We start from the raw sequence: 26,799 nt of genomic DNA, 5'->3' as shown, positions 1-26,799 counted from the left end.
AAATACCATTTAGTCACATATTCTTTAGAATTAAGCAGTGAGATGTTTTTCATTGTCAAGGATTGGTACATACTTATATTTATCCATAAAATGAAAAAGTGGAACCAATTATATTCTCCAGAACACCATTGTCAATTTTCATTTGTTTTATTTAGAGTGATGGGAATATTTATGACAATGGTGAACTTTTTTGAAAAACTAGGATTAATTTAAACTTCAGAGCCTTGTTCCTTCAATAGAACCAGCCTTTGAGCAACTCTAACCTCTGAATGAGAGTGAAGGTAGCTAATTTTCTAAGTCTCTCAAAAATCCTTTATGCACTCTTATAGGAAATGTGAACAAAAGAGAGCATATTATCAAATCATTACATTTTTCTAAGGAATAAAAATTAGCATTCTAAGTAAACAGTTTTTGGAGAATCTCATTTACAAGCTAACGTTTCTTCATGGAGAGGAGTTATAAGTATTACTGATGGCTCTTACTTTGATAATTTTGATATCATCGATTCGCCTCTTAGAAGGCACTTAATCAAGCTAATGAAAATGAGCAATTTGTCAAAAATAACTTGAGAACATGTAGTTATATAGCATGATACATCCTTTCAATCCATGCTCTGCTAGGCTGAGTGCTTTAGAAAGATGTTCCATCATCAGTCATTCTGATCATGAGTGAAAAGCAGATAGTGAAGAATAAAAATCAGGAGGGAACTGTGCTGTGGTGGATGCTACTTGGTATGTCCACATGCTCTCTCGGTTTTCCTGTGTGCAAGGATCAGTTCTTCTCTTGCTTCCAGTTGCCGAAGAGCACAGATGCCTGCTGGGAGGTTGCAGGTGATGATGGGTCAAGTCACTCAGTTTCAGCCACTCACACGGGAGGACATGGATTGAGTCCCAGTCTCCTGACTTTGTCTGTCTGCCTCTGTCTTTCACATTTTAAAGAAACAGGCCCATTGTTGTCCTAAGGGTAATTGGAAATAACATTGCTTTTTAAAAAAAAAAAAACTTTTATTTTGATGATGTTTACATAATTGAGAAGGAGACACATCCAAGTGCACCACTGATTAGGATGGGAAGGGTCAAGGAATGGGGGAAAGTGGATGAGACAGTTGTCTCCAATCTCCTTTTCTTTCTGTATCTGGGGGAGGGGTGGGGAAAAGGACGGAGTTGCTCCCCGTAGCCCAACTGCATCAGTACCTGGGGATGTGGGATGGCCACTGAGGAGGCTCAGTTCTGACATGTGATTTCCACATCAGGCTGTAGATCCTGTGACTTACCCCATGGTCCAGTTCAGGGAGGAAGTCCCCAGAGAAACGTCACTAGAGGAGACCCCAGACTTGACCCATGTATGTACTAGCCAGTGCAGGGTCCAGCTCAGTCTGTCACCCATATTACCCTATACATACGCTGCTTGCAGTCATCTAATTAGTTCTATTCCCAGTACAATGAAAGCTATTATTTTAAGTCAAGCTTATTATTTTGAAATAACTGGATTCACACATCATCATTTGTACCTTTTGCCCTCCCCTTATGGCAGCAACAGTTGGAGCTGAGCCCAACCAGAAGCCAGGAGCCAGAAGCTTCTTCCAAGTCTCTCACATGGGCAGAGAGGCCCAAGTACTTGAGCCATCCTTCTGTGATTTCCTAGGCTAAAAGCAGAGAGCTGGATGGGACATAAACGGGAGCCTATACAGGATGTCTCTGCCACAGGCAGAAGTTCAGCCCACCATGCCGTAGAGCAGGCTATAAAACAACTGTATTTTAAAACAACCATAAATACATCAAAGCTTAATGAACACCAAGGATAATATTGTTAGGAAATTACATATATACCTTTTATTTAAGATATATGAAATCAGCTACAAGGAAAAATGCTAAAAGTAGCTAGGGAAAATAAAACATACTACATATAAAAAAGCAAAACAAGAAGTAAAACTGTATCTTATTGGAAAGAAAATAAACTAGAAAATTTGGAAACATCTTCAAATTACTAGGAGAAAAACACTGTCTTGTATAAATGAATCAAATAGACATCATTTTGCAAACTTACAGAAGCTGAAAGGATGATGATTCTGCAATAGAAAGACAAGCATTCGTAAAGGTTATGAAGCAAGAAGGGGCAATGTGTGGTTTCTTATTTTTTCATGTTTGATATTTGATTTCATACTCAATATTTATTCTTGCTTCCATTTTAGTAGAATTCCTGTTATTCTCAAACTCTCACTTCTTAGTGTCTTATATAGATCCTATTCAGATAGGCTGTGATCAATTAGTATGAGTTTATTTTTGTGAAAAACATTTTTTTGCAAAAAATCTGTGCATAGATTTTATAATATGCATTTTATTAAATTTTTGATGACTCCTCAGCATGAGATGATATATTGTTTAAACTATGTTAAATTGGTACTGAAAAACCTCAAATACCCCCAAAATTACGGTAAATAAGTCAATAAACTAAATGAAAAGATTATTCTACTATCTAATAACATTCAACCCTCCTCCACCAAAAAATTAGGGAAGAAATAAAAACTATATATCATTGTCCATACTAAACATTGATGTTTCAATTATTTGATAAATACATGTTAGAAAATAAGATCTAGAAATCTGTATAATACTCATAATTCAAACTATTGTGTTCAAAGTTGGCTTAATGCAATTCAGCATGTTGAAGGATTGGAAAAGAAAAGCATAAGATGACTTCAAATGATGCAGAAAAGACATTTTACAATTCTAAAATTAAAACTCTGATTTAAAGCTCTCAGCCACCTAGACATGGTAACATTCCCTCAATTTGATAAAGAGCCTCTATGAAAATCCCACTGGTAACGTTCATAATTAATGATGACAAAATGATTAGCTACTCAAAGAAAGAAAAAGGCATGGATGTCTTAAGGCAATAATAAAAGATTAAAAGGATCCAAATCGGAAAGGAAGAAATATTATTGACTTTATTCACAGAAATACCATTGTTTACACAGAAAGTCCTGTGAAATTGACAAATAAAACATTCAGATCCAAGAAGTGTAGGGAGGGTGCAGGATTTATCATTAGTTCATCAAAATGTATTGTATTCCTTCTTTAAAAAGATTACTTTATTGGAAAGGCAGATTTACAGAGAGAATGAGATACAGAGAAAATGTCTGCTGGTCTACTCCCCAAGTGGCTGCAACAGGTGAAGCTGAACCAATTCAAATCCAGGAACCTGGAGCCAGGAGTTTCTTCTGAGTTTCTCACGTGGGCACAGGATCTCAAGACTTTGGGCCATCCTCTACAACTCTCCCAGGCCACAAGCAGGGAGCTGGATGGGAAGTGTGTAGCCAGGATAGGAACTGGCACCCGTATGGGATCCTAGATTGCAAGGCAAGGATAGCAACTGAGCCATTGCTCTGGGACCAAAATGAATTATGTTTCTAAATACTAGATGTAATCCAACAGAAATGGGAGCTAATAAGTGATCTAACATAAAAAGCATTAAGCAAGAAGATAAAATTGCATCAAAATTATGGAACAGGAATGGACAAGTATATATCAGAATGACTGTGCTGAAAATCACAGTCTCGCAATATTGCTATGAGAAATGAAAGAAAAGCTAAATAAATGCGTGTAATGTCTGCAGGGAGCAGATTCAAACTGACATCGGGATGTAAACTCACTCCAAGTCAACTCACAGATTATGACAAGAGCTTGTTGGATTTCTGCTCTAGCCATAGAAATTTTCACTTACAGCATGGAGTTTGTTGTACATTACCCACAGTGATAAAAGTCCCTAAGCCCTCTGAGAAAGTATAAGACCGACCCTGGATGATAGTGTAGAAGCTCAAAATTTAATAAATGAAAAGCTGCAGAGCTGGAGTTTTCCAAACTAAAAGATTAATGGCATTCAATATTTAGGGCAACCACAAGTCCTGTTTTCAGAGCTCGCCTTGCATTCTATAATAAGATACTTTATCAAAATTCTTCCCAAGTTCTTATAGGATGACTTAGAGTTTGAAAAAAATGCAGAAAATATAACATACCTTCATTTCTGTTTCAAGTGTTTTTTTTTCTTTTGAACATATTTTCCTAGATTGTTAAATATACAGCTACAGAAAAGTTTTTGTTTGTAATTTCTTTGAACAGGAGCCCAGTATTTTTAGAGACACGTAAATACAGTATCTGTCCATTCTGAGAAATCCAACACATTTGCAGCTCTTAAAAAAAAACAAAGACAGTGTGTCAAAAAAAAAAAAAAAAAAGAAGGTGAGCTAAATCAAAAAGAACCGAAATGAAGCAATTAAAATAAGTAAGAAAAATAATGGAAATATTGCTTATTATACAGGAAGACAAGAGCACATCAATTGTCTTTGAATCAAGGCTGCATGACATTTCTGATATTCTGTTCATTTTCAACATGTACTTAATACAGAACAATAACTACAAACATACAGTCTGACTCGGCAACCCAGTTGCATACTTGCCATTGATGCGAGGTCAGAAGTTAACTTTTAAAAAATAAATCTTAAAATTATTCATTTTGATAAAATCTATGCACTTAAGAAAACATAATATTCATAAAACAAACCAATACAATTTTGGAACAAGAGTGCCCACTCAGAATGATTTTTATCAAACATTTATGTATTGTAGAAAAACAATGATGTACCTGATAAAAATCTTTAAAATGTAATAATATATTACACATATATCAATACCAACCAGATTGCTATGATGCTGTTTTGTTCATTTTTTTAAATGATGTTCATTGATAGAATTGTGCATCCCTAACTTCTAGGCCAACAAGGGGAGGAAAAAACCTTGGACTCCAAGTCAGATGAAAACACTGCTTGTATGTGAGAGCCAGGAAGTCTGAGTTCCAGAGATGCTGCCAGGAGAGCAGCAGCTGGAGTGATTGAAAGATTCGGAATGCCAGGAGACCTGCCAAGTGCTCACAGCAGCAGACAGTAAATAGGCACTTACTCCAATTGCTACTATTATCTAGACAGATCCAATCCTAAGTAAGATGCTGGAATTTAAAGTGACAAAGAGGTTCTAGTTAACCTTTAAGTAATGATCAAGAGAATAACAAAAACACAATCTACCACAGAGTGGGACGACAAAGATTTGTCTGATTATCCGTTGAGTGCTGCCTTTTAGAAACTTTCCAAGACAGTATGCCACCTTCATACAAATACAGCTTTGAAGGCTTGGATGTAAATGGAACAAATGTAAAATGGGTAAATTAAGTCATTCACGATATATTAGCCAAGAATAAAGATGTAACAAGAGAAGTTGATGGCTCAATTACACAAGCTTTGACTATGTTTTATCTATTTTTTTTTGCACCCAGCTGGCAGCTTTTGGAAGTAATTCATTAAAATTATTCAAGCAACAATGTTTATATTATTTTCCTGAAAACAAAACTTACTCATTATAATTTGTAAAGTCATTTCATTTTTCATAATTAAAATGTATCTATCATATAATATAATTTATCAGAGATAAATGATGATAAAAAAGCAGAAGTGTTTTTAATACTATGGGTCATAAATAGATGCATTACACATGATAGGGAAAGGAAGAAATAAACAACATAAACACACAAGAGTCACACAAAGCTGAAATATTATATTCTAGGTTTAAGCAAGTACATTTTTCTTTGAAAAATGGTTGACATTTCATTGACTAATTAGTGAAAATGAATATATTTCCACCATAAATTCACCATATGTAATTTTGAAAGAAACATCATTTTCAAAACCTTCTTTTAAAATGTTTGACACATTATAGTTGCAGGCATATACAAAGAACAGTGTGATATTTTGATATCCACTTACAATGTGTAATGATCAAGCCAGAAAAACTGACAACTGACAACTGAGACATTTACCATTTCTTAGTGATAAGAATATTCAAAATTTCTTTTTATACTTGCTTTTAAATATACAATAAATTATTGCTAACTTTTAAATATACAATAGGTTATTGCTAACTTTTCAAGAACATTTGCATGAATGATCATATTTGCTAGAAAACTAACCAAGAAACCAATTCTACAATGTCCAGACTGATACTTTATGAAGATGAAAAATACCCAACGTGGTTTTTTGACCTTATATTTTATTTTTAGCATGAGAATTGTTGTGAACTAACATTTCTGGGTTTTTTTTTCCTGTAAAGTATATTTTATTTACAGTCTACATTTTTTTCCTCTCATCTAATTCTAGAATGCCTGTAGACCTTATCTGTTTTTACTTTCTTAGTACTAAAAGGATGCTTTCATTCTCCTTTTGTTTGAATATTGGGGTATTATTTTCTCCTTTTCATTTGCCTAAGAGTCAGTTTTTGCCTTTGTAAATATGTTGTTTTAATTATTATTCTTAATTTACATCTGATATTTTATTCAATGTTGATACAATGGCATGATATGACTTTTTGTATTTTTAAATATAGGATAATTCATTTAATGTTTTGTATCACCATTTTATAAATATGAAATCATGCATTTCTAAAATACAGTAAACATTTGTTTACAGATATATAAAAATGTGTTAATAGTTTTATAGCATTTGGCTTTCCTTTCTAAATACACTGTACAAATAGTGCAAATCATAGCAAACTTTGTCAGCACTGCAAAAAAAAGTTGCTTAGTGTACTGAACTCATAAAAGAATTATTTATACTAATCTACCCTTAGATTCAAGCATGAATTAAGGTTTATCTATTAGTTTTCTACTTTCTAGTGGACTCTGACATAATTGTGGAATTACATACTACTTTCCTTTCATTTTTCATACTTGTACTAGGAAGATACTTAAAACTGTGTATGAAAAACTGAAAATGTGCATGTGTGGATGCTTCCAAAAGTTCATGGAAAATCATAAAACTGTGCATAGGTTTTATGTAGATGTGCACACATGTGCATGTGTATACTTCAAATAATAATATGAATAGAGATGCACATTTCATTTGTATTGAACTGTGACTTTTGTCATTCACCAAATCTGCTTGAATAACTCTACAGGAATGATTTATCCAAGTATCTAAATAACAGATATATTTTATTTTCTAGTTTTTACTTTAAGGGAAGCTTCTAAAACAATAAATTATGGTTTGAAATGTTTCACTGCCAATTCTAAGGCAAAATTAATGGCCAAATCTCAGTGAAGAACAGGTAATAAATTATATATATACTTCAGATGAAGAAAGATGCAGGCAGTCCTGTTCCAAAACTCAACCTCATGCTTTTCAGTGAAGTGCTGCAGATGTTCTGTGACTGTGCATCATAAGAAAAATGGGCTGAGTCAAGACAGCAGGTTTTGGGCGCTGGTATTGTAGCAACGATGCCACGTCTCCCTGATGGGTATCATCAGTCACCCAGAGCCACATTTTACATTGAATTCGTAATGGTTCCCCAAAGTCCATGAGACAGGTCTTCTCTTATCATGGCATTGTCGCATTAGTGATTGGAGGAGCCCACGAAGGGTAGGTGTGAAGGTCAAACATGGGTACCATCCAGGTAGATATGCCGAGCATCACTACTGCAACACCCACAATATTAGCACCGAGTCCAGCTTTAACCTAGAACAGAAAGAAAGAAACATAAGTCTACCCCTTAAAAAACAATCTGGAGGGGAATCCAAACACTGATAAAAAAAAAAAAAAAGCATTATGTGCCTTTACAAGCACCTCCAGTAGTGTCATGAACCTAGAGATGCTTCTTTCATTCATGTCAGATGAAAGTCTGCTCCCAACTATACATCACTTGGGTGGACGACTTGATTCCCCTTACGAATATTTCTAAGTTGTTCTGACTAGAGAAAATTTTCCTTAGGAATTGATCATTTTATGTGAAGTCAAAACATGAGTTTTGTAATTTTATACTTCAATGACTTTGCATTATGACACCATATAATAACCCTATAAGTAATAATCTCAGTCATCATTGATTTATTCTCCCACCTATAGTCTGTTCATGAGATTTCATAATGTCAGTTCTATTCTTTTTTGGAGTTCTCACTTTTCTAACTCTTACATAATCAGTCTAATATCCACTAAACAAGTGTCAGACTGTTTTTTGTCTTATTAAAATAGAGGTTGCCCAGCTATTGCCCATGATCTGTTTTTGTAAGCCAAGTTTTGTTGGCCTACAACCGCACATTTGTTTACACATTGTCTTTGCCCTCCTTCCTACTACAGTGGCAGAATTGAGTGATTGTGACAGATACTACATGGTGCAAATGTGAATTCTCTGGCTCTTCACAGAGAGAAAGTTTGTGTGCTCCCACATGGTCTGCATTGAAACAAGGAGTCCCAAGGCAAATGAAAGCCACCTAGTTATGCTGCTTCTCTGTCCACAAAAGCCATTCATTTATATAAGAATCTTTTGTTGTTTTCAGTATGAAGGACTTTTGAAGCCTTTGTGGAAATTATTCATTATTTTAAAATTCCATTTTCCATGAATTTTCTGAAGCCCCTTCACACACATGGTACTGCATATGTAGTATTAAGTACATTCTGTTTACCCAAAGGATGTTGTGGGACTTCTGCATTGAGAAAGTGCTAGAACTTTTATTTGTTCTTATTAATATATCATAACTATATATATTTATAGGGATACCAGTGTAGGATTTCAACACATGTGCAAAACATGTACTAATCAAATTAGAGTGATTCACATTTCAATTTGCATATCTACTACTTTGTGTTTAAAAGTGTTCAGCTCCTCTTTCAGTTCTTCAGAAAATAGAAAATGTGTTATTGTGAAGTATTGTCATCCTGCTGAACCATAGCATGTAATAAACTATTCCTTCTAGCTCACTCTGGGCGCCTGTTCTGCCTCCTGCTGGCCACCATTTCCAGCCTGTAGTCATCACTATTGTATGCACAGGTATTTTACTTAGATTCCACATATGAGGAAGAATAAGCAACATTTGTCTCATTGTGCCTAGCTTATTTTGGTAACGGGGTTTTCATCTGGCAAGGAACAGCAATCTTTATGGAAGCAAGGGAGTTAGCATTTACCATACAACTGTTCTTGTATATCAAGTTCAAACAATTTACCTTGATTATTCTTACTTTGTTTCATTTAGATGTTGCTCTTGAATATTGGAAGAGAGATTAAAATATTCCGAAGCCAGTTCTTAACTGTCACTATTTCTGTATTTTGCCAAAATATTCACATGTTTTGTCTCTAGAATTTCTATTATTGCTTGCTAATGCTTTCCCACAGGTGTATATGTTAGAATCATATCAAAAATGCTGCCTTATGAATGGCTACTGCTTGACTGATGTATTTTTATCCCTGTTTGTCTCTTTGGCTCAAGTCAGGTTGGATCTTCATCCTGACATGTGGAGTTTAAACTGTGTGCTCCTCTCCTTTATCAAGAGCAGATATGTTTGAACTCTGCATTTGTGGCATAAATTCAAATGACACATTCACTTCTGCCTGTCACTCTGAAAAATGATCCCATAGTCATTTATGCACAACCTCGGAAGCTGTAGTCAGGCCATGCACATGATTGGTGTGTAAAAGAGATATAGTTCCAGACATCACACACAGACAGACAGACACACACACACACACACACACACACACACAAAAGTGTGATTCTACCGAATAGTATTCTTTTAGCAACTCACCATGTCAATGACTGTAAGATGACCATATGAAAACACAATAGCGTTGGGTGGGTTTGCAACTGGTAGGAGAAAAGCAAATGAAGTACAAAGAGTCGCTGGCAGCATGATGTACAGAGGGTTGACGTGAATGGCTTCAGACTGTCCAAGAAGAGCAAAAAGAATCAGAGTAAAATGGTGAGGGTAGTTATCAACAAATGAACAGATTTGTTACCATTAGCTCTTCAAGGAATATAAGATTATAAGACTAGATGTAGTTTTAACTTGAAGGACAATTTCCAGAATTTTTGCTCTTATCTGGCCATCATTGCTTATTTAAACAATAGAGTCTGATTTGTTTGGGAAGTAAGATAACACTTATTTCAGAAACTTAAAAAAATAGCAATTGCTATTTACTCATTTGGTGTTATATGCTGTGGTGTTATTAATACGTACATAATACATTACACTAAATAAATATATGAGATATATATTTATAATAATCTTATGAAATGGCTGCTAGAACCTCAAATAGCAGATGAGAAAACTGAGACGCATAAAGGTTACTTTAACTTATCAGGTACAAGGCTGACAAGCTATAGAAGAGCCTCGATGGCCTTTCATTGTGTGTCTAATTCTGGCATCAACTTTCCTGCTTCTGTAATGTTTAATTTAATGTTTGCTTAAGGAGCATCGCAAAAGTGTTACCACTATTCTTCACACATTTTGGTAACTGTATCATCTTATGGGAAAAAAAGGCAGAGAAACCTTCAATGATATTTTACCAATATAAACACCCTACATTTATTTTTCCAAGTTGAAGCAGCAGCTCAAGCAGTCCCCTGAGCGGGTAGGCAGAGCATTTCCAGAAAGGCAGTTCTTAATTTGAAGTACTTTCCTTTCAGCAAACTCATCTGTCCCAAAAGGAAAACATTTAACTGAAAGCTAACTGTTTTCTTGTAATTGCTCTAGAGGTGGGAGGAGAAAAAACAGCCTTTCTCCTTCTCTTACAGCAAACCCACTTCTGACTTTTTCTATTTGTCCCTGGGCAATAGTGAACTGTGTCTAAGCTATTTAAAGCTGAAGTGCAAGTTCAACTTATCCCTCGTTCTCAAATCGCTTCTATGAAGCACAGCTGAGCAATTCAATCACAACATTACTGGGGGAGATAAGTGAGTGTTAGAGATCTGAATATGAAATTTTCCAGGAAACAACAGCACCTCCAGCCTTACAGTTGGAATTTTGACACTCTCACTTATTTGCAAATGAAAAAAGCGGGACAGAGATTAGGAAAAGCTTTCACTTAAGATTATGACACTTGGATGTGGTAGAAAATAGTTCTCAAAGCAATATTTCCTAAACAGATATTAATGCAAATGAAAACTGTTCTCTAAGTTTCTAGTAGGAAATCCATTTAAGCAAAAAATTAAAAGATTCCATGACATATTGTGAGGATCTGCATTCCTATGGAGAAAATTACTCTTAGGAGAGATTATAAATGGAGAAATGAGAAACTCACCAATGGTGCTAATATTGGGAAGAGGAGAGTAATGGTAGCTGGATTGCTAGCTACCTCCGTCAGAGATGTGACAAGCAGTGAGGATATCAGAATTATCAACCAAATTGGTAATGAGCCTAGAGGAGTCAGTTTATCTCCTATCCACTTAGACAGTCCAGAGGCCTAAAAAAAAAGTTTAGAATTTTTGTTGCTCATTAATATTACAATCTAACTAGACATAATTTTAGTACAAGACGGCATTATTTGCTGTGAGAACTCAGTTTCTAAACAATAAACTTTTTAAGATTTACTGATTTGTATTACAAAGGCAGATGTACAAAGAGGAGACAGAGAGAAAGATCTTCCATCCACTGTTTCACTCCCCAAATGGCCACCATGGCTGGAGCCGAACCAATCAGAAGCCAGGAGCTTCTTCCAGGTCTTCTATGTGCAAGGTCCCAAGGCTTTCTCAGGAAACAGGCAGGGAGATGGATGGGAAGTGGAGCATCTGGGACACAAACTGGTGCCCATATGGGTGCCTTGTACATGCAAGGTGAGGACTTTAGCCACTAGGCTACCATGCCAGGCCCTCTAAACTATAATTTAAATCTCTTACATCTCTGTGATTTTGAATATCCAGGCAGTTTAGTGTGGACACACTACTACTTAGTCTTCTTTCAACATTGCCAACATGAATTAGGAAGTTGAATTGTCTTTCCACATTTCTTTTCAAAAATTTGAATTCTAAGAAGAGAATATATGCAGCTTTAACAAAATATCAACCATTATGATTCACTTCTTCCTTCCTCAAGCTATATCCTCCAGAGACACAAACCTTGGCCTTTTCCTGGTTGTTTGTAGATCTAAGTATACAAATTGGTAGTTGTTTAGTAATCTTTAAAATAATATTATAATCATACATCAAATATACACGTTTGGACATTCTTCACTGACTTCCTAGCTAGTTATCTAAGGGATCAGTTTCTTGCGTTACCCATCAAGTGCAGGATTTGGATTGGAGTTGAAGTCAGTACCAGGCACTGATCTGGGGTGTGGCTTCCAGAAGGTGTTGCAGCTGCTCTGCTGGATGCTGTCCCCTTTTAACTTCATTTTCACACTGTTACGAAAGTTTAACATTTGCAAAGTTCTAGGACTGAAATAATGACCCCCCCCCCCCAGCAGTTTTAACTTATTGTTCCATTTTCTGGATCTTCAGTTCAGTTCTTTAGAAATTTAATTGTATAGGGGACAGAAAGATTGGCTACAATAAGATGAGGTGTTGTTCTGTTTTTATCTATCAAATGGAAGAGCAAAATTTAGCCTCTTCTGGTGAGATTTAAATGAGCTGCTAGTTTTTGTTCATGACAAACTAGGACTGGCATCCACAAAGTTCTGATGACAAGCAGTTCCTCAGATTCCATTTGTGCTTTGTATATTTATATTTACAATACACACAAATTGCAGAGGTATTCTATTTATATTTTAGCTTATATTTGATCATGACCTCAGGTGAAAAAATGTTGTCTACTTTTTAAGCCAAATTGACACAAGCTCATCGTAGAATGCATGTACTTTAGAAAAGAGTTTATCTATATATGATCAGATGTTTAGAAGATTATACCACATGTTGCTTTGCCTCTATGAAGGTGGTTGGAATCAATTTCTTACCTCCAAGGTTTCAAAATTGCACATGAGATGCTCTGTTATTGGACTCACTTCCTGTCACTTAGAGACTTAGTAACGTCCGCAAGTCTGCAAGTCTTGTCTGTGATTTCTCTTTCTCTCTGAAATTCCTCAAGATGAATATTGAGTATTTTGAATTGCTGCTAAGACTTTCTTATCTCTCTTAAATATTACCATCTTTTGTCTTACTGTTTTATTTTTGGGATTATGTTCCAACTTCACTTCCAGTTCTACTACTGAATGTTAAACATTTCTACAGTTTCTTATACATTTTTTGTTGCTTTTTAAAAATTCTCTGTTTTTCATGATACAGTTCCTTAGGCTCAGGGATTTCCCCTTTGACTCCCACCCCCCACTGTTTTCCCCTATACTGTAACAATACTTTAGTCTCTCAACAACAGTCACAGGTCCATCGTTGGGCTATTTAAGTGTATCTTGACAGTATAGGTACAGAGAAGGTTATAAAGCCCAGCATTATAGTATCAATATACATTTAATGGTTGTGTTGGGAGTCCATATTTGTAAGTCTTCCTCCAAACACAGGTTTGCATTTAGGCCACCTCACTGAGTTAATCTGCTTTCCAGTTCCCAAATACTTCCATAAACCTATAGATAAATCAGCTTATTTTTTGGTTCATTTTTCCTATTGCCAGCATATAGGTATCACCTTTATTAATTTTTGTACTCCTCCAAAGCTAGTTATTCCTCAAATATAGGCTTTCTATTTTCTGTAAATCATGGGCCTATTGACTGTGTAAGCTAGACTTTTCAATATGAATTGACAAATTTTTGTTCAGTTATTGCCATTCTAGTAAACATTTTAAAAAAACCACAATAGTATTAGCATTAATGGGGAGCATGGAAGGAGAAATCCCTGAACCTATGGGACTATGCATCATGAGAAACAGAAAGAAAAGGGAGAGAAAAAAAAGTGTTAACTCTTCCATGTTTAACCAAGGAGAACAATTTTGAGGATTCTGTGAGAGGAGAAATGGAGGAATTATTCATTTATAGAATTTTGAAAGTGACTACTGACTCATAAGAAATCAGCCAAATGGTGATAGAAGTGAGTTGCCTGAAATAAAGGCAATTACAGCGAGGTGAATTGTAACCTATCACCTCACTATTCCGCAACAGAACAGTCACTGATTCCAGAAAACTGCCAGACTAATTACAGTATTGAAAAAAATGTGGATTGTTTAAACCTCTTTGTAGAAACGGGCTCTAGAGGCATGTGTTTCCAGCCTTGTGACATCAATGTGGCCTTTCGGGGACAGGATAATTTTGAATGTGCTGTGGAAATCTGTGCCAGGCTCTGTGGAACGGTAGACTCTGCCCCATGGCTTTCCTAGTTCTCCAGCTTACAGGAGCTAGCATTCTGCATTGTGCACACATGTTTGCATTGCATTAGATCTTGCTAGTATAGGGTCTGCCCAATGCTTTCCAAACTGTTTTGTGGTGCAGACTAGAGGGAACCCAGACAAGCCAAGTTAATAACAATACCAGGCAGCCTTGCTAATTCTGATTTCCTCACAATTCACACTAGTTCTTGTAAGAATGAGAATGTTTTATTATGAGAAACCATGTTTTTTTTTCTCCTAACTTCATACAAAAAGTAAAAGTTGTCATATTTCTACCATTTTGGGAGGGGCAAGCAAATTGTGGTATTAAGAACTGATACAATTTCTAAGTTACTGCTAATTACTTAAACTCATTAGGAAATAAAGTGAACATATATACAAACATATTCCATTAAGAGTCACTTTACATATTAATTTTATGTAAAGTTTTTCATACTGAGACAGATGTCAAATTAAATTTTTTTAAACTTCACATTCTTTCTCATGCTACTACATCACAAAAAAATTATGTTTTATGTTTTATGCTTGGAGTCTATAAAAATTCTTGAACTTTGTACTTGCCTTATCTGTATGTTATATTCATAGCACAGCTGTTAAACCTTGTATCATTAAAACGGTAGGATAGGGCCCAGCACGGTAGCCTAGTGGTTAAATTCCTCGCCTTGAACGTGCTGGGATCCAATATGGGTGCCAGTTCTAATCCCAGCAATTCCACTCTCCATCCAGCTCCTTGCATGTGGCCTGGGAAAGCAGTTGAGAATGGCACAAAGCCTTGGGACTCTGCACCTGTGTGGGAAACCTTGAGGAAGTTCCTGGCTCCTGGCTTCGGATTGGCACAGCACTGGCCGTTGCAGTCACTTGAGGAGTGAATCATCAGATGGAAGATCTTTCTGTCTCTCCTCCTCTCTGTATATCTGACTTTGCAATAAAAAAATGAATTAATCTTAAAAACAAAATAAAAAATGATAGGATAAAAGTGAATATGCCACAAGCTTGAAAATCCTCATACTCTTCCTTTGAACAGTTGTAGTTAATTGTCCAGTGTCTTATACATAGAGTATTACCTCACACCCATCTGCCAGGGCAAACCCTCCACCGACAAGAATGGCTATGTCCCAGGGCATGAATGTCTGGAATTCTTTCCAAGTAATCAATGGAGCGTAATCAAAAGCAACTGTAAAGCAAAAATCCCGTTTAGATATTGTTTCACATATCATTATTTTTCAACTATGCTTTTTAAAAACACTCTCACAGAAAACGTACAATGTCCCTATATTATATTTTTGGTGTGCAATCCTTATATTAATTTTAAAGAAATTTCACCAAAATTTTGAGTGAGTCTGCTCAGCCTGTGTGAAGCATTATACAGTAGTGCCTCAGGATCTTTGTGGGGTTGAGTCTCGGTCCTGCCTGCAGACACCTCAATCTCAGGATGCTCACATCCCCTATGTAAAAAGGAAGTTTCAAGAAGTCTGTGGAGGTGCTTTCATATCCTTTGAATCATCTCCAGTCTACTTATGAACCTTAATATAAAGTGATTTGTAAATAGCTCTTTCATTCAACCATTATGACAATGCAAAATGTCTGCACATCTTCAATACAGATACAAGCTTTCCTTTAACAAAACGACTCTATTTCTCAACATTGATAACAGAGGTACGTGACCTCTCTACATGTCTTGTAAGTCAAATTGAATGCTCTCACTCACTTTTTTAAAAATAGTGACTCTAGGTTATGGTATGGGGTTACTTTAGTTGTGCTACAAGAATACCATTAGACTGAAAATGGTCTTTGTCTTCGAACTCCTCACCTTTTCAGATCATGGTATTTATTACCAAAGGCTCCTCATGAACCAGTGATTTTCTTGTTTCTATATTTGCCAATGGTAAAATAAATTCTGACTATAGCAGGGGAAGTAGGTTTTTCACAGCAGGACCCTGACTGGTGCATAAGAAAATCCACTCAGTTTTGCAAAGTAAGGTGATCCTTCTTGTGGGCGGAGACATGCTGGCTGAACAGATCCCTGCATTGTGGAAACAGGGCATACCAGGTCACAGAATGTGTTGACATGGCCTTTTGTTCTGTTCTAAATGCTAACTGAAAATGAAGAAAATTTATATGTGAGCGTGTGATTGTGTATCCCTCTTTTTGCTCTTTTGTCTAATTAATTCAGAATTATAAATGATACTCAACCAATGTTTCCTGTAGGCGTAGTTTTAGTCAGTTTCTTAGCTGGTATAATAAAGAACAGGATTCCTACAAGTAAGGCAACAGTTGAATCTGTAGCAAAACCAGGGTACCTGAAAAAGGAAAAATGTGTGTATTTAAAAAGTGTCTTTAAGAGCTTATGTGAGGAACATTTGTTGATTATGTTGTAGCACATAAGTAGTGATGGTTGTATAAAGTATTTAGATACTTTACTCTAAAACTTATGGATTTCTTTTGAGAAAGGGTCTTGGGATTTTACATGTTTTCTGACCCCTCCTTTTTGGGCAGGAATCTGTACCAAAAAATGCTTCTCGTTGTTGGTCTGTTTATCAGTTAGGCAATGGCTGGGCAATTCTTGTGCCACCACTCTAAGATCATTGCATTGTGTCTGAAGGCTCAACAGAAGAATAAGAGCCTAGAGGACTTTGGCCTCATAGACATATATACACACATACATTTTATTTTATTTGTGTGTGTGTGTGTGTATGACATATATATACATATATATAAAATGGTGATATTTATTTATCTTGTACTTATCACATGGTCCCTGCTCTCAACTTCAGTGGAAGTTGACCCACAGAAGTATTTTTATAACTTTGTAGTAGCACATCATTTGCCCATATAAGCTCCCATCTTCCCTGTCTCCTTGGGAACAGAATTATAATCCTCAGACTTCAAATGAAGCCCTTTTTCCTTTTGTTAAAACTTACGGATATCTAACTAACTGAATGACGTAACACATTGGAACTAAATATCTCTAATTGCATACCCACTGTTTCTATATATTTCCAGTTAATTTCATTAGAATATGCAGACACTAGGACACTGTGACAATTTTTTCTCATAGATAAGCTTAAAAAACTGCTCAGCAGTTTTTCTTTGAACTAGTGCTTTTAATGAAATTGTTAGAGAATTGAAGTTAAATAATTGCTAGCCTAGACAAAACACTCTATATTTGATTCATAACATGTCTTAAATTGAGGAAAGGAGTGATGTTTTCAGAGTCTCCAAAGACCTACTGTAAATTGTGAAAAGGAATTGATCTATTTCCTAGGATATAACACCTGCTTCTGCAGTTATAGGCCATTCCCTTGTCATACAAATGAAATCGACCCATGTAATGCTTTGCACCCTATGAAACTCAATCAAGTATATTAATTATTGGATGGGTTTGTGCAGTGCTCATAAATGATAACTGTACAAATTGAGAATGATTCAGGAACAGATGGGGTCTTAGAATCACCAGACCGTTCCAGCAAATGAGACAGATTCCCAGGAGCCCAGACAGCTAAGAAGCACCTGGAGACCAGACGCAAATGAAACGGGCATCAATAATGGGAATCCTGTCTTAGAAGTTGGAAATATTAGTGAATATACTTGTGTAGCCTGAGAAGAAAAATATATACCTCTCCTTAATAACCCTGTAGTAGCTGAGTACTATAGGAGAGTCTACGTTCCTATACCAAAAAACTGAATAATTAAGGAAATATATTATCTCCTTTTATTGAATAGTTTTTAAAGGAAACTTCTTTGACTAAAAACATAGCTCAGCAATTTATTGCTTAAACTTGGCTGATGCTTATCATTTTATTGTTGCTTATTTCTCATTTTAAGTTATAGTTGTTGGTTGATTTTTTGCCACACTGGGCACCATGTAACTTGATTTTGCTTTATGTGAAAAGACACATTGAATTCACTCCAGTTTCAAACAGATGGAATGAAAACCTTAGGTGGTAGCTATGAATCTTGGTATGCCAAGCTAGCTTCAAAAATTCTGGATGTTTGAAACTTTTACATATCAAGCAAGGCACAAATATTAAAATAATTTAGTTCTCACAAGACTTTCTATATTTTTGATTTTATAGCAACTTCTATTTTTAGTGTATTACAAATTTAGATTGTCTTTAGTTTGCAAAATATTAAAGTTATGCAATTTCTATTAGCTTTTGTTAGCTATGTGAGTTTACATTTTCAAATCCTATCCCTTCTCAACCCTTTGTTCTTTTTACTATTGTTGTTTCTCAGAATTCTAAGTAGCATGAGCACCTGCACATAGCACACACCTTGTTTTTCTGCTGCAAGCAAAACATCTCCTGAATTATGTTTTCCTCCAATAAAGAACAGAAATTAGAAGTCAATTAAATTGAATTCCCTACTGGGATTTCTGCCTAGTTTTTATTAGCTATTGTCTGATTTAATTCTTACACATTGGTGTTTAGAGAAAGACTCTCCATACTCACAATGTCAGAAGTTGGATTTTGAATTAGGGTGAAGAATTATTTTTATGTTGCTTTAGATTCCATTTTGAAACCACAAAACACTAACCAAGGATTAAACAGTAACTTTGAAAATTGGATGATTCCTTTTCATTCCAAATGGAGTTATTGTTTTGTAGCTACATTTTGACCTAGTCTGGCTATTGTGAGAATTTGGAAAATGACTCTCTCTCCCTCTCTTTCAAAGAATAAGTAAGTATTTTAAAAAGCTAATCTTTTAAAATGTACTACCACATGGCATTGCTTAATTTGCGTAGTCACTATAAATTTAGATTCAAACTTTGTACCTGTTAAAGCATGCTTGTAATATCTACAACAGAAAGTTCTGTGCCAGCAAGAAAGGAATTTCTTTATTGGCAAAATACTTAGAAAAAACAGTAATATTTATTCTAACAATTTACTTATCAAAAGGCAGAACCATAGAGAAAGGATAATAGAGAAGTCTTATCTTTTGCCCATGTCCCAGCTGATGACAATGGCCAGGACTGCACCTGGCTCTAACCAGGAGCCTGGAACTCCAGTTGGAGCCCGTATCAGGGATGCATGAGCCCAAGCGTTGACCCATCTTCCATTGCTTTCATGGTGTATTAGCAGAAAACTGGATCAAAAGTGGGGCAGTTTGGACTTGAACTTGTGCTTGTATGTCATGTCAGCATTGCAGCTAGCGGAGTAACGTGCTGTGCCACAAAATCAGCTCTGAGTTGAATACACTGAGACCCCAAATTCTGTTTTATTCTCCACCAGATCCATGAAGGTTTGCAGAGAATTATGTGGCAGGAAGCCCAATTCAGATGTTTGTTGGATTTAGGAATTAATGATATTTCAGTGAAAAACAAATTGGGAATCCAAATCTTAAAATTATTTCTATGATAGGCACGAGGGTTCATATTTTACAAATCTGTGCTGTAATCTTCTTCACTTTACGTGATTCTGTAAGAACTACTGATATGTGAGATAAGGAAGGTAAAATTAGTTCTGACCTGGCTTTTAGCATTAGCTCTTAAAATCTGTCTTATTATTTATCCAGAAATTCTTTGACTAAAACAAGGGCTAAGCTGAATTTGAAAGGAATTAGTGTAAAAATGTATATAAATTTTAAAAGTCCAAAATACTAAATCAAATAAATAGTTCTCATAGAAGCAAAAATATGATGCTAAAATATAGAAAATGAATTCATATTAGATTATTAAGAGGCATTGAATAGTTTTATTTCATGAGATATGCATTTAGATAACATGCCCTGCATGGAAAGTAAATTACTGTTTTAAATGCTTTTTATTGTCTTCTTTTCACAAAAGAAAAAACAGAGAACTACATGGCTTACCCAAACTGAAGGGCTGTGACTAGACCCCAAGCAGTGTGGTTCCCGTATTCCTGCTTGTAACTGCTACAGATGATGGTCTATCTGCAGAATACCTTGCTGCTTCTGAAAGGATGGGGAGCACTTTGTGTAATGGGCCCTGGCTTTTAGCTGCAAAGGTTACCTTTTTGGTGGTCTCAGCAGAGATGTCTTGCCTTAACTGAAAAGGCTAGAAATTATAATTTTCTTTTTCAGAGCAGAGCTTTTGGCCTAACAGTTAAGATATCCAAGTGTCTAGATTTAGTTCCTGACTCTTCTCCCAACTCCCACCTTCTGTGAATGCAGAACCTAAGGGGCAGCAGGTGGAGCCTGAAGTAACTGAATTCCTGCCACCTTAATCATTGAATGGAGCCTTGGCTGCTGGATTCAGCCCCAGAACAGCCCTGGCTGTTGCAGTTCTCTCTCTCTCTCTCTTTCTCTCTCTCTCTCTCTCTCTCACACACACACACACCCCAAATAATTGCAACATATATTCAAGGCAAAGAAAAAAATTCAATTCTCCAGATTTATAGGAACTAAAATAGAAGCACAGTGGGAAATGGGAAGGACTGGTAAACGTAATGGATAGACTTACTCTGAAAAAAGTGACGACCAGCCAGAAACAAACCCGGGTTCTCTGCTAAACCATAGCAGGGCCATCACAACAAACAGAACCAAGGTCACGATTTCTTGAGGCCTGTGGAAAAAGGCCAGTGCTATCAGTTCTTATGTTCTCAGTCTGAAACCCCATGCACTGCAGTCAGGCACAATTTTAACTGAGCTCTCAACACTGTGGAGACGGCATAGGCAAGCAATTGGAAGCATCAGTACCCAGGGCAAAGGCACTTGCTCCTCTGTGGGATCTCTCAGCTTCTGCTCACCCAGTTTCTCAGGTTTCAGTGAGATATTGGTATGTATTTTGCCATGTTATAGTCAAAATTTTAGCAAATTTGGGACTCTGAACACATGTTGTATATGTCTTATACATTTCCTTCCCTCCCTCCCTCCCTCCCTCCCTCCCTCCCTCCCTTCCTTCCTTCCTTCCTCCCTTCCTTCCTCCCTCCCTCCCTCCCTCCCTTCCTCCCTCCCTCCCTTCCTTCCTCCCTCCCTTCCTTCCTTCCTCCCTTCCTTCCTCCCTCCCTCCCTTCCTCCCTCCCTCCCTTCCTTCCTCCCTCCCTTCCTTCCTCCCTTCCTTCCTTCCTTCCTTCCTTCCTTCCTTCCTTCCTTCCTCCCTCCCTCCCTCCCTTCCTCCCTCCCTTCCTTCCTTCCTCCCTTCCTTCCTCCCTCCCTCCTCCTCCCTCCCTCCTCCCTCCCTCCCTCCCTCCCCTCCCTTCCTTCCTCCCTCCTTCCTCCTCCCTCCCTTCCTCCTCCCTCCTCCCTCCTCCTCCCTTCCTTCCTTCCTTCCTTCCTTCCCTTCCTCCTTCCCTTCCTCCTCCCTCCCTCCTCCTCCCTCCTTCCTTCCTTCCCTCCTTCCTTCCTTCCCTCCTCCCTCCCTTCCTTCCTCCCTCCCTCCCTTCCTTCCTTCCTTCCTTCCTTCCTTCCTCCCTCCTTCCTCTCCTTCCTTCCTCCCTCCCTCCCTCCCTCCCTCCCTCCCTTCCTCCCTTCCTTCCTTCCTTCCTTCCTTCCCTTCCTTCCCTCCCTCCCTCCCTTCCTCCCTCCCTTCCTTCCTTCCCTCCTTCCCTTCCTTCCCTCCTTCCCTTCCTTCCTTCCTCCCTCCCTCCCTCCCTCCCTCCTTCCTTCCTTCCTTCCTTCTTCCTTCCTCCCTCCTCCCTCCTCCCTCCTTCCTCCTCCCTTCCTTCCTTCCCTCCTTCCCTTCCTTCCCTCCTTCCCTTCCTTCCTTCCTTCCTTCCTCCCTTCCTTCCTTCCTTCCTTCCTTCCTTCCTTCCTTCCTTCCTTTCCTTCCCTCCCTCCCTCCCTCCCTTCCTTCCTCCCTCCCTTCCTTCCTTCCTTCCCCTCCTTCCCTTCTTCCCTTCCTTCCCTCCCTTCCTTCCTTCCTTCCTTCCTTCCTTCCTTCCTTCCTTCCTTCCTTCCTTCCTTCCCTTCCTCCCTCCCTCCCTTCCTTCCTCTCTCCCTTTCTTTTCTAAGAAATGACTTGTGGTTTAACAGCACCTGTCTATGCATTTTCATGTGTGTGCATACACCTGGAAGGACATACCTCATTGGCCCGAGTTTTTGGTATTCTTGCTTAATCACATTAGCACAAGCTTTTTCTTTGGCTGTTTTGGTTTTGCCACATTTGAACATCTCTTTAAAACTGAAAAGAACCATTAAGTCTATTAATCAGGACATTCCTTCACCACAATCCTGCTTTATGCAAGAAATTACTGTGAAAATTTCATAGTGCAAATCTTCCTATTGATTATGGGAATCTACATTTTCCACCAGAACAGCACCTCTGTCTTCCTTGAAGGTCCTAGTCTCTTTTTTTTCCCCTGTTTTTAGCTGGCTTGCTCACTTTTCACTACTTAGTTTTTATTACATATTATCCATTTAATCTTATATGGATCATTTTTTTCCCAAGTCCTTTTGTACTGTTAGACTTTTTGTCACATGTCACTCATCATTAAGGAATACTGCATTACATACTCAGACCTTATCTTGTAAAATATGTTTGTTATATGTTGATTCTAGCCATTGAATATGTGTAACTCCTTTCCACCTGTCATGTAGCAGACTATTAGGCGGGCAGGGGTACTGTCATACATAATTTGTTTGGTCTGGTATTGCCAAACAGTGGCATATAAAGAGAATATTTGTTTTATACTTTCAATATTTTCTTTGGGAGATTTCTCAGTCGATGCCAGATCATCAATTTTCACAAACTGTATACAACTTGAGTTGCACACAACTCAGGGAAAATCACATATATTGATTATGATCAGAGTCCAAAATAGGTATAGATTCAGAAGTAAAACCATTCTATTATGTGTTTTCCGTAAGTTTTTCCTCCCCCGTGTTCTAATAATAGTCTTCCAGGTTATTTGCGACAGTACCTGTCACACTTTATTGCTTTTACCTGTGTGTTTTTATGGTTACTTTCCCCTGTGACTAATTTTCTGTCCTGAAGTCCAGGTGCTTCCAAACTTTGAATAGTTTTTGTGAGTCATTGCTCTAGATGTAGATTACAAAACCAAAAACCTCCTGAGGAAGAAGCAAATGAAAAAGGGACACAATTCCTGTGGATTATCTCTTGAATGTTTGTGAGCAGCTCAGGAACTGGAGACAGCTTTTCCTATAAAATCATTGGGGAAATGAAAGTGTTTATAAGGGAGTGAAGAGTAAGACTGGCAGTAGGAGAGGTTAGCTATCAGGCAGATGCCTATGATGTTTTGTTTTGTCTTGTTTTCTTTCTTATTACTCTGCTATGCAATCTTGTTTGGAGTGTAATTCCCTGTGAAATGGAAAAATTCCCAATTTCTCAATTCCTTTTTGCTAGACATTTGAGTACTATTTAATAAGGGATAATTAGAGTGACTTGCTGCACCCAATGATCTGTTCAGTGCCCTGTAGCTACTGCCCATAACATGTGTGGTTACATTTTCCACCAACATTTTCAAGTAAAATACTGTAAGGTAATTATATTTGCTTATTAAGTCTTACAAATGTGATTTAAAAATTTTTATCTGACAAAAATTGTTTATATGTTTGAGGTATCATGTACTACTTATATGCATATATAGAGTATGTAATATTGAGAGAAACATCCAATATGTGATTATTATCTATAATCACCCTATTGTGCAATAGACCATCAAAACTCATCCCTATCTAGCAATAATTTAATAGGCATTAATTTGCCTTTCGCCCATCAATCACTCCCTCTTCTATCCTCTCAGCTGCTCAGATCAACGATCATACCCTCAACCTCTATGATACAAATTTCTGAGATTCACACATGAGTGATGTCATGTAGTACCTGCCTTTCCATGTGTGGCGGTTTTCATTGAACCTAATTACCCCCAGTTCCATCTTTCTTGTTGCAAAGAATAATATCCCATCCTTTTTACAGTTGAATATCATTCTACCATGTGTATGTCACATATTTCTTCTACCCAATAACCAGTGGATGGCTACTTTGATTTCTTCCATTTCTTGACTGTGGTGATCAATACTGTAATAAACATGGAAGCACAACTGTCTTCTTGATAGGTTAGTAGTATTTGGATTATTCACCCAGGACTGAAATTGCTGAATCATGTAGTGCTTCTATTTTTAATTTATCAAGGTCCCTCTCTATTGTTTTCCACATTGATTGTATTTTATGTATGCTCAGTGATTTCCTTTCTCCATATCCTTGTCAACATTTTGTTATCTGTTTACACCAGGTAGCTGTTGTGACTGTGCTGAGTTGATCTCTCAATGTGGCTTCAATTTGTGTTTCTCTAAAGATTAATGATGTTGTGCAATTGTTCATGTTTTTGACTATTTTTATGTCTTTTTTTCTGAAATATACCTTTACATATACTACTTATTTTCAAACTGAATTATTTTGGGGTTCTTATGCTATTGAGTTGGGTCCCTTGTAGATTCTGTTTATTAGCCTCTTGTCAAATGTATAAGTTTCAAATATTTTCTCCCATTCAGGAGGGACTCTGTTTATTGCTTTCTTTACCAGGAAGCAGCTCTGTAGTTTGATGAAATACCATTTGTATATTTTGGCTTTTGATTTCTGGATTATTGGGATTTGATCCAAAAAGTTCTTGGATATTTGGAATACTCAGAAGTGTTCTCTCTGTGCATTCTTCTAGTAGCTTCATGGTTTCAAGTCTTATATTTAGTTCTCTAATTCATTTGAGGTTGACCTTTTGGTCTATGGCCATACCACCCTGAACGCATCCGATCTCGTCTGATCTTGAAGGTTGACCTTTTGTATTTGATGAGAGGTAGGGATGTAGTTTAAATTTTCTGCCTTGTGGACACTCAATCTTCCCAGTACCATTTATCCAAATGAATGATCTTATTTCAATGCATGTTCTTGCCACTTTCACCAAATGTCATTTGTGTATTTATGCATTTACTTCTAGGCCTGCTATGGTGTTCCAGTGGTCCATACATCTGTTTTTAAAATGCCAATATCATTGCTGTTTTAATTGCTGCAGTTTTCTAATTTAAAGTCAAGTTGTGGAATGCCTCCTGCTTTGTTCTTTTTGTGCAAGAATTCTTTGACTCTTCAAAGTCTTTTGTGGTTCCACAAAATTTTGGTAGGGATTTCTCTATATCTTTGAAAAATGCCATTGAAAAATGATTGCAGTTATGATCAGTAAAGCACTTCAGGTAGCAGCACACTGGTGACGATGATGCTGCCAATCCGTGAACATGGATGTCTTTACATTTCTGTGTGTTCTCTTCCAACTTAGGTGGGTATAATATTTTTGGCTTGCAGGTTTCTTCCATTGTGTGCTATCAAAGTCTCATCTTTGAGATGAGACAAATATCAGCAGGACAGACTCTAATCACCAAAGCAAGGCCCTAAGTTATCTTTTCTGACTTACGTTTAGTAGCTAAAGCTTTTCCATTGTCTGCTGGATGTTGGTGGCATGGTTATGTATGCATCCTGAATAGCCTGGCTAAGGAGAATCTGAAGTCTGCAGGTATGAGCTGGGTAGCAGGGCCTATGTAGCACCTTATCTGGCACACTGTTTTTAATTGTTATCTCAAGTCTAAAGCCTTCTCATGCTTCTAACAAAGAGGAGAGGCCTTGATCTCAGTATGCTGCACAATTTAGAGATGGGAGAGTGGTGCTATGGACAACTGTTTCATTCCTGCTTTCTTCCATTCACCTTCTCATACTAAAACCCAGCACTGTGATCTCAGATGGATACCTTGTATGCTGTTGTGGAAATATTTTTATAATTTCAATTACTTTACTGTCTAATGCTGGTCTTGAAATTTTACTCATTGACACACACAAATACTAATATTACAAGAAACTAATCTATGATCTACCTTGAAATCTATCTCTAGAAAGAGAAAAGAATGTGAAAAGCACAATTTAGAAATTGTTTTCCACCAATACGTACTTTGTCATTTTGGTTGCAGAGAATAAATAGTTAAGTCAAAGCCAAATGGCTTTATTACAAATGGAGGTTAATGCCCTCACAAAGGAAGTGATGAGGCTTATGACAACACATTCCCCTCTCCATTTAAATAAGCTCTGTGGCACTGATAGATGAGCTTCTTTCCTCGAGTATGCTGGGGTCATTTATAATGGGTGAGTTAACTGTGTTAACAGTCAACACACTAATCAGAATGTATGGTAGGCTGCCAGTGCAGTGTCTGATAATTTCTGTTTGTCGATCTAAAATCTCTGGAAGTGAACTTCCTGGCAGACTGAAAAGGACAATAAAAAACTGGCTGGAGCATGAAATTGTGTCATGTCTAACCAATAGTGGACAACAAGAGGGTTGTTTAAACACGCCACTGGTCATGATTTACGGGCTTGGCTTGACATGTACTTTACAGTATTTTTCCCCTCATAAACAGTACATTTAAAAATCTACCCTTTATTTATACGTCTCCTTTTAATGTGGCAGATCTGAAAATGATTGGCTATGTCTTTTTATATGGTCATTATATGCAGCAAAAAAAGAAACTGAAAACAAAGGTGGGTCTGTAATTGGACACTTTGTCCAGCAACTTGAGACTCCAGTCCTTTCTACACTACATTGCTATCTGTACAGTTGAGTCGACCCCCAAAAGCTTGGGTTTCCTGGGAGGGGCATTTAGTTTGCAGCTGGCCTCCCCGCCCAGGTGCCCACCTGCTGAAGTCAGTGACATTCCACACATTGGTTTCAGCAGGAGGACTGCCACATGCTGCTCCCACAATCTGGATAGAATTT

At 37.2% G+C, this 26,799-nt stretch overlaps 1 protein-coding gene across 1 annotated transcript in view; it reads right to left on the bottom strand.

Annotated features, from left to right (window-relative positions):
• Positions 1–7,417: 7,417 nt before the first annotated feature.
• SLC13A1 (solute carrier family 13 member 1) overlaps positions 7,418–26,799 on the bottom strand; it is a 62,070-nt gene continuing 42,688 nt past the window's right edge. The window contains exons 9-15 of the mRNA XM_041001919.1: positions 22,116–22,214; positions 20,556–20,657; positions 16,328–16,434; positions 15,199–15,308; positions 11,112–11,273; positions 9,617–9,754; positions 7,418–7,555 (exon numbers count right to left, since the gene is read on the bottom strand). Of these exons, the coding sequence (XP_040857853.1) occupies positions 7,418–7,555; positions 9,617–9,754; positions 11,112–11,273; positions 15,199–15,308; positions 16,328–16,434; positions 20,556–20,657; positions 22,116–22,214 (856 nt within the window). The remainder of the gene's footprint in view (positions 7,556–9,616; positions 9,755–11,111; positions 11,274–15,198; positions 15,309–16,327; positions 16,435–20,555; positions 20,658–22,115; positions 22,215–26,799) is intronic.

The sequence above is a fragment of the Ochotona curzoniae genome, unplaced genomic scaffold, assembly GCF_017591425.1.
Source record: "Ochotona curzoniae isolate NIBS_2020 unplaced genomic scaffold, NIBS_Ocur_1.0 scaffold_2476, whole genome shotgun sequence".
NCBI lineage: Eukaryota > Metazoa > Chordata > Mammalia > Lagomorpha > Ochotonidae > Ochotona > Ochotona curzoniae.
The sequence above is the reverse complement of the archived record's forward strand: the minus strand, read 5'-3'. Positions and strand labels throughout refer to the sequence as shown.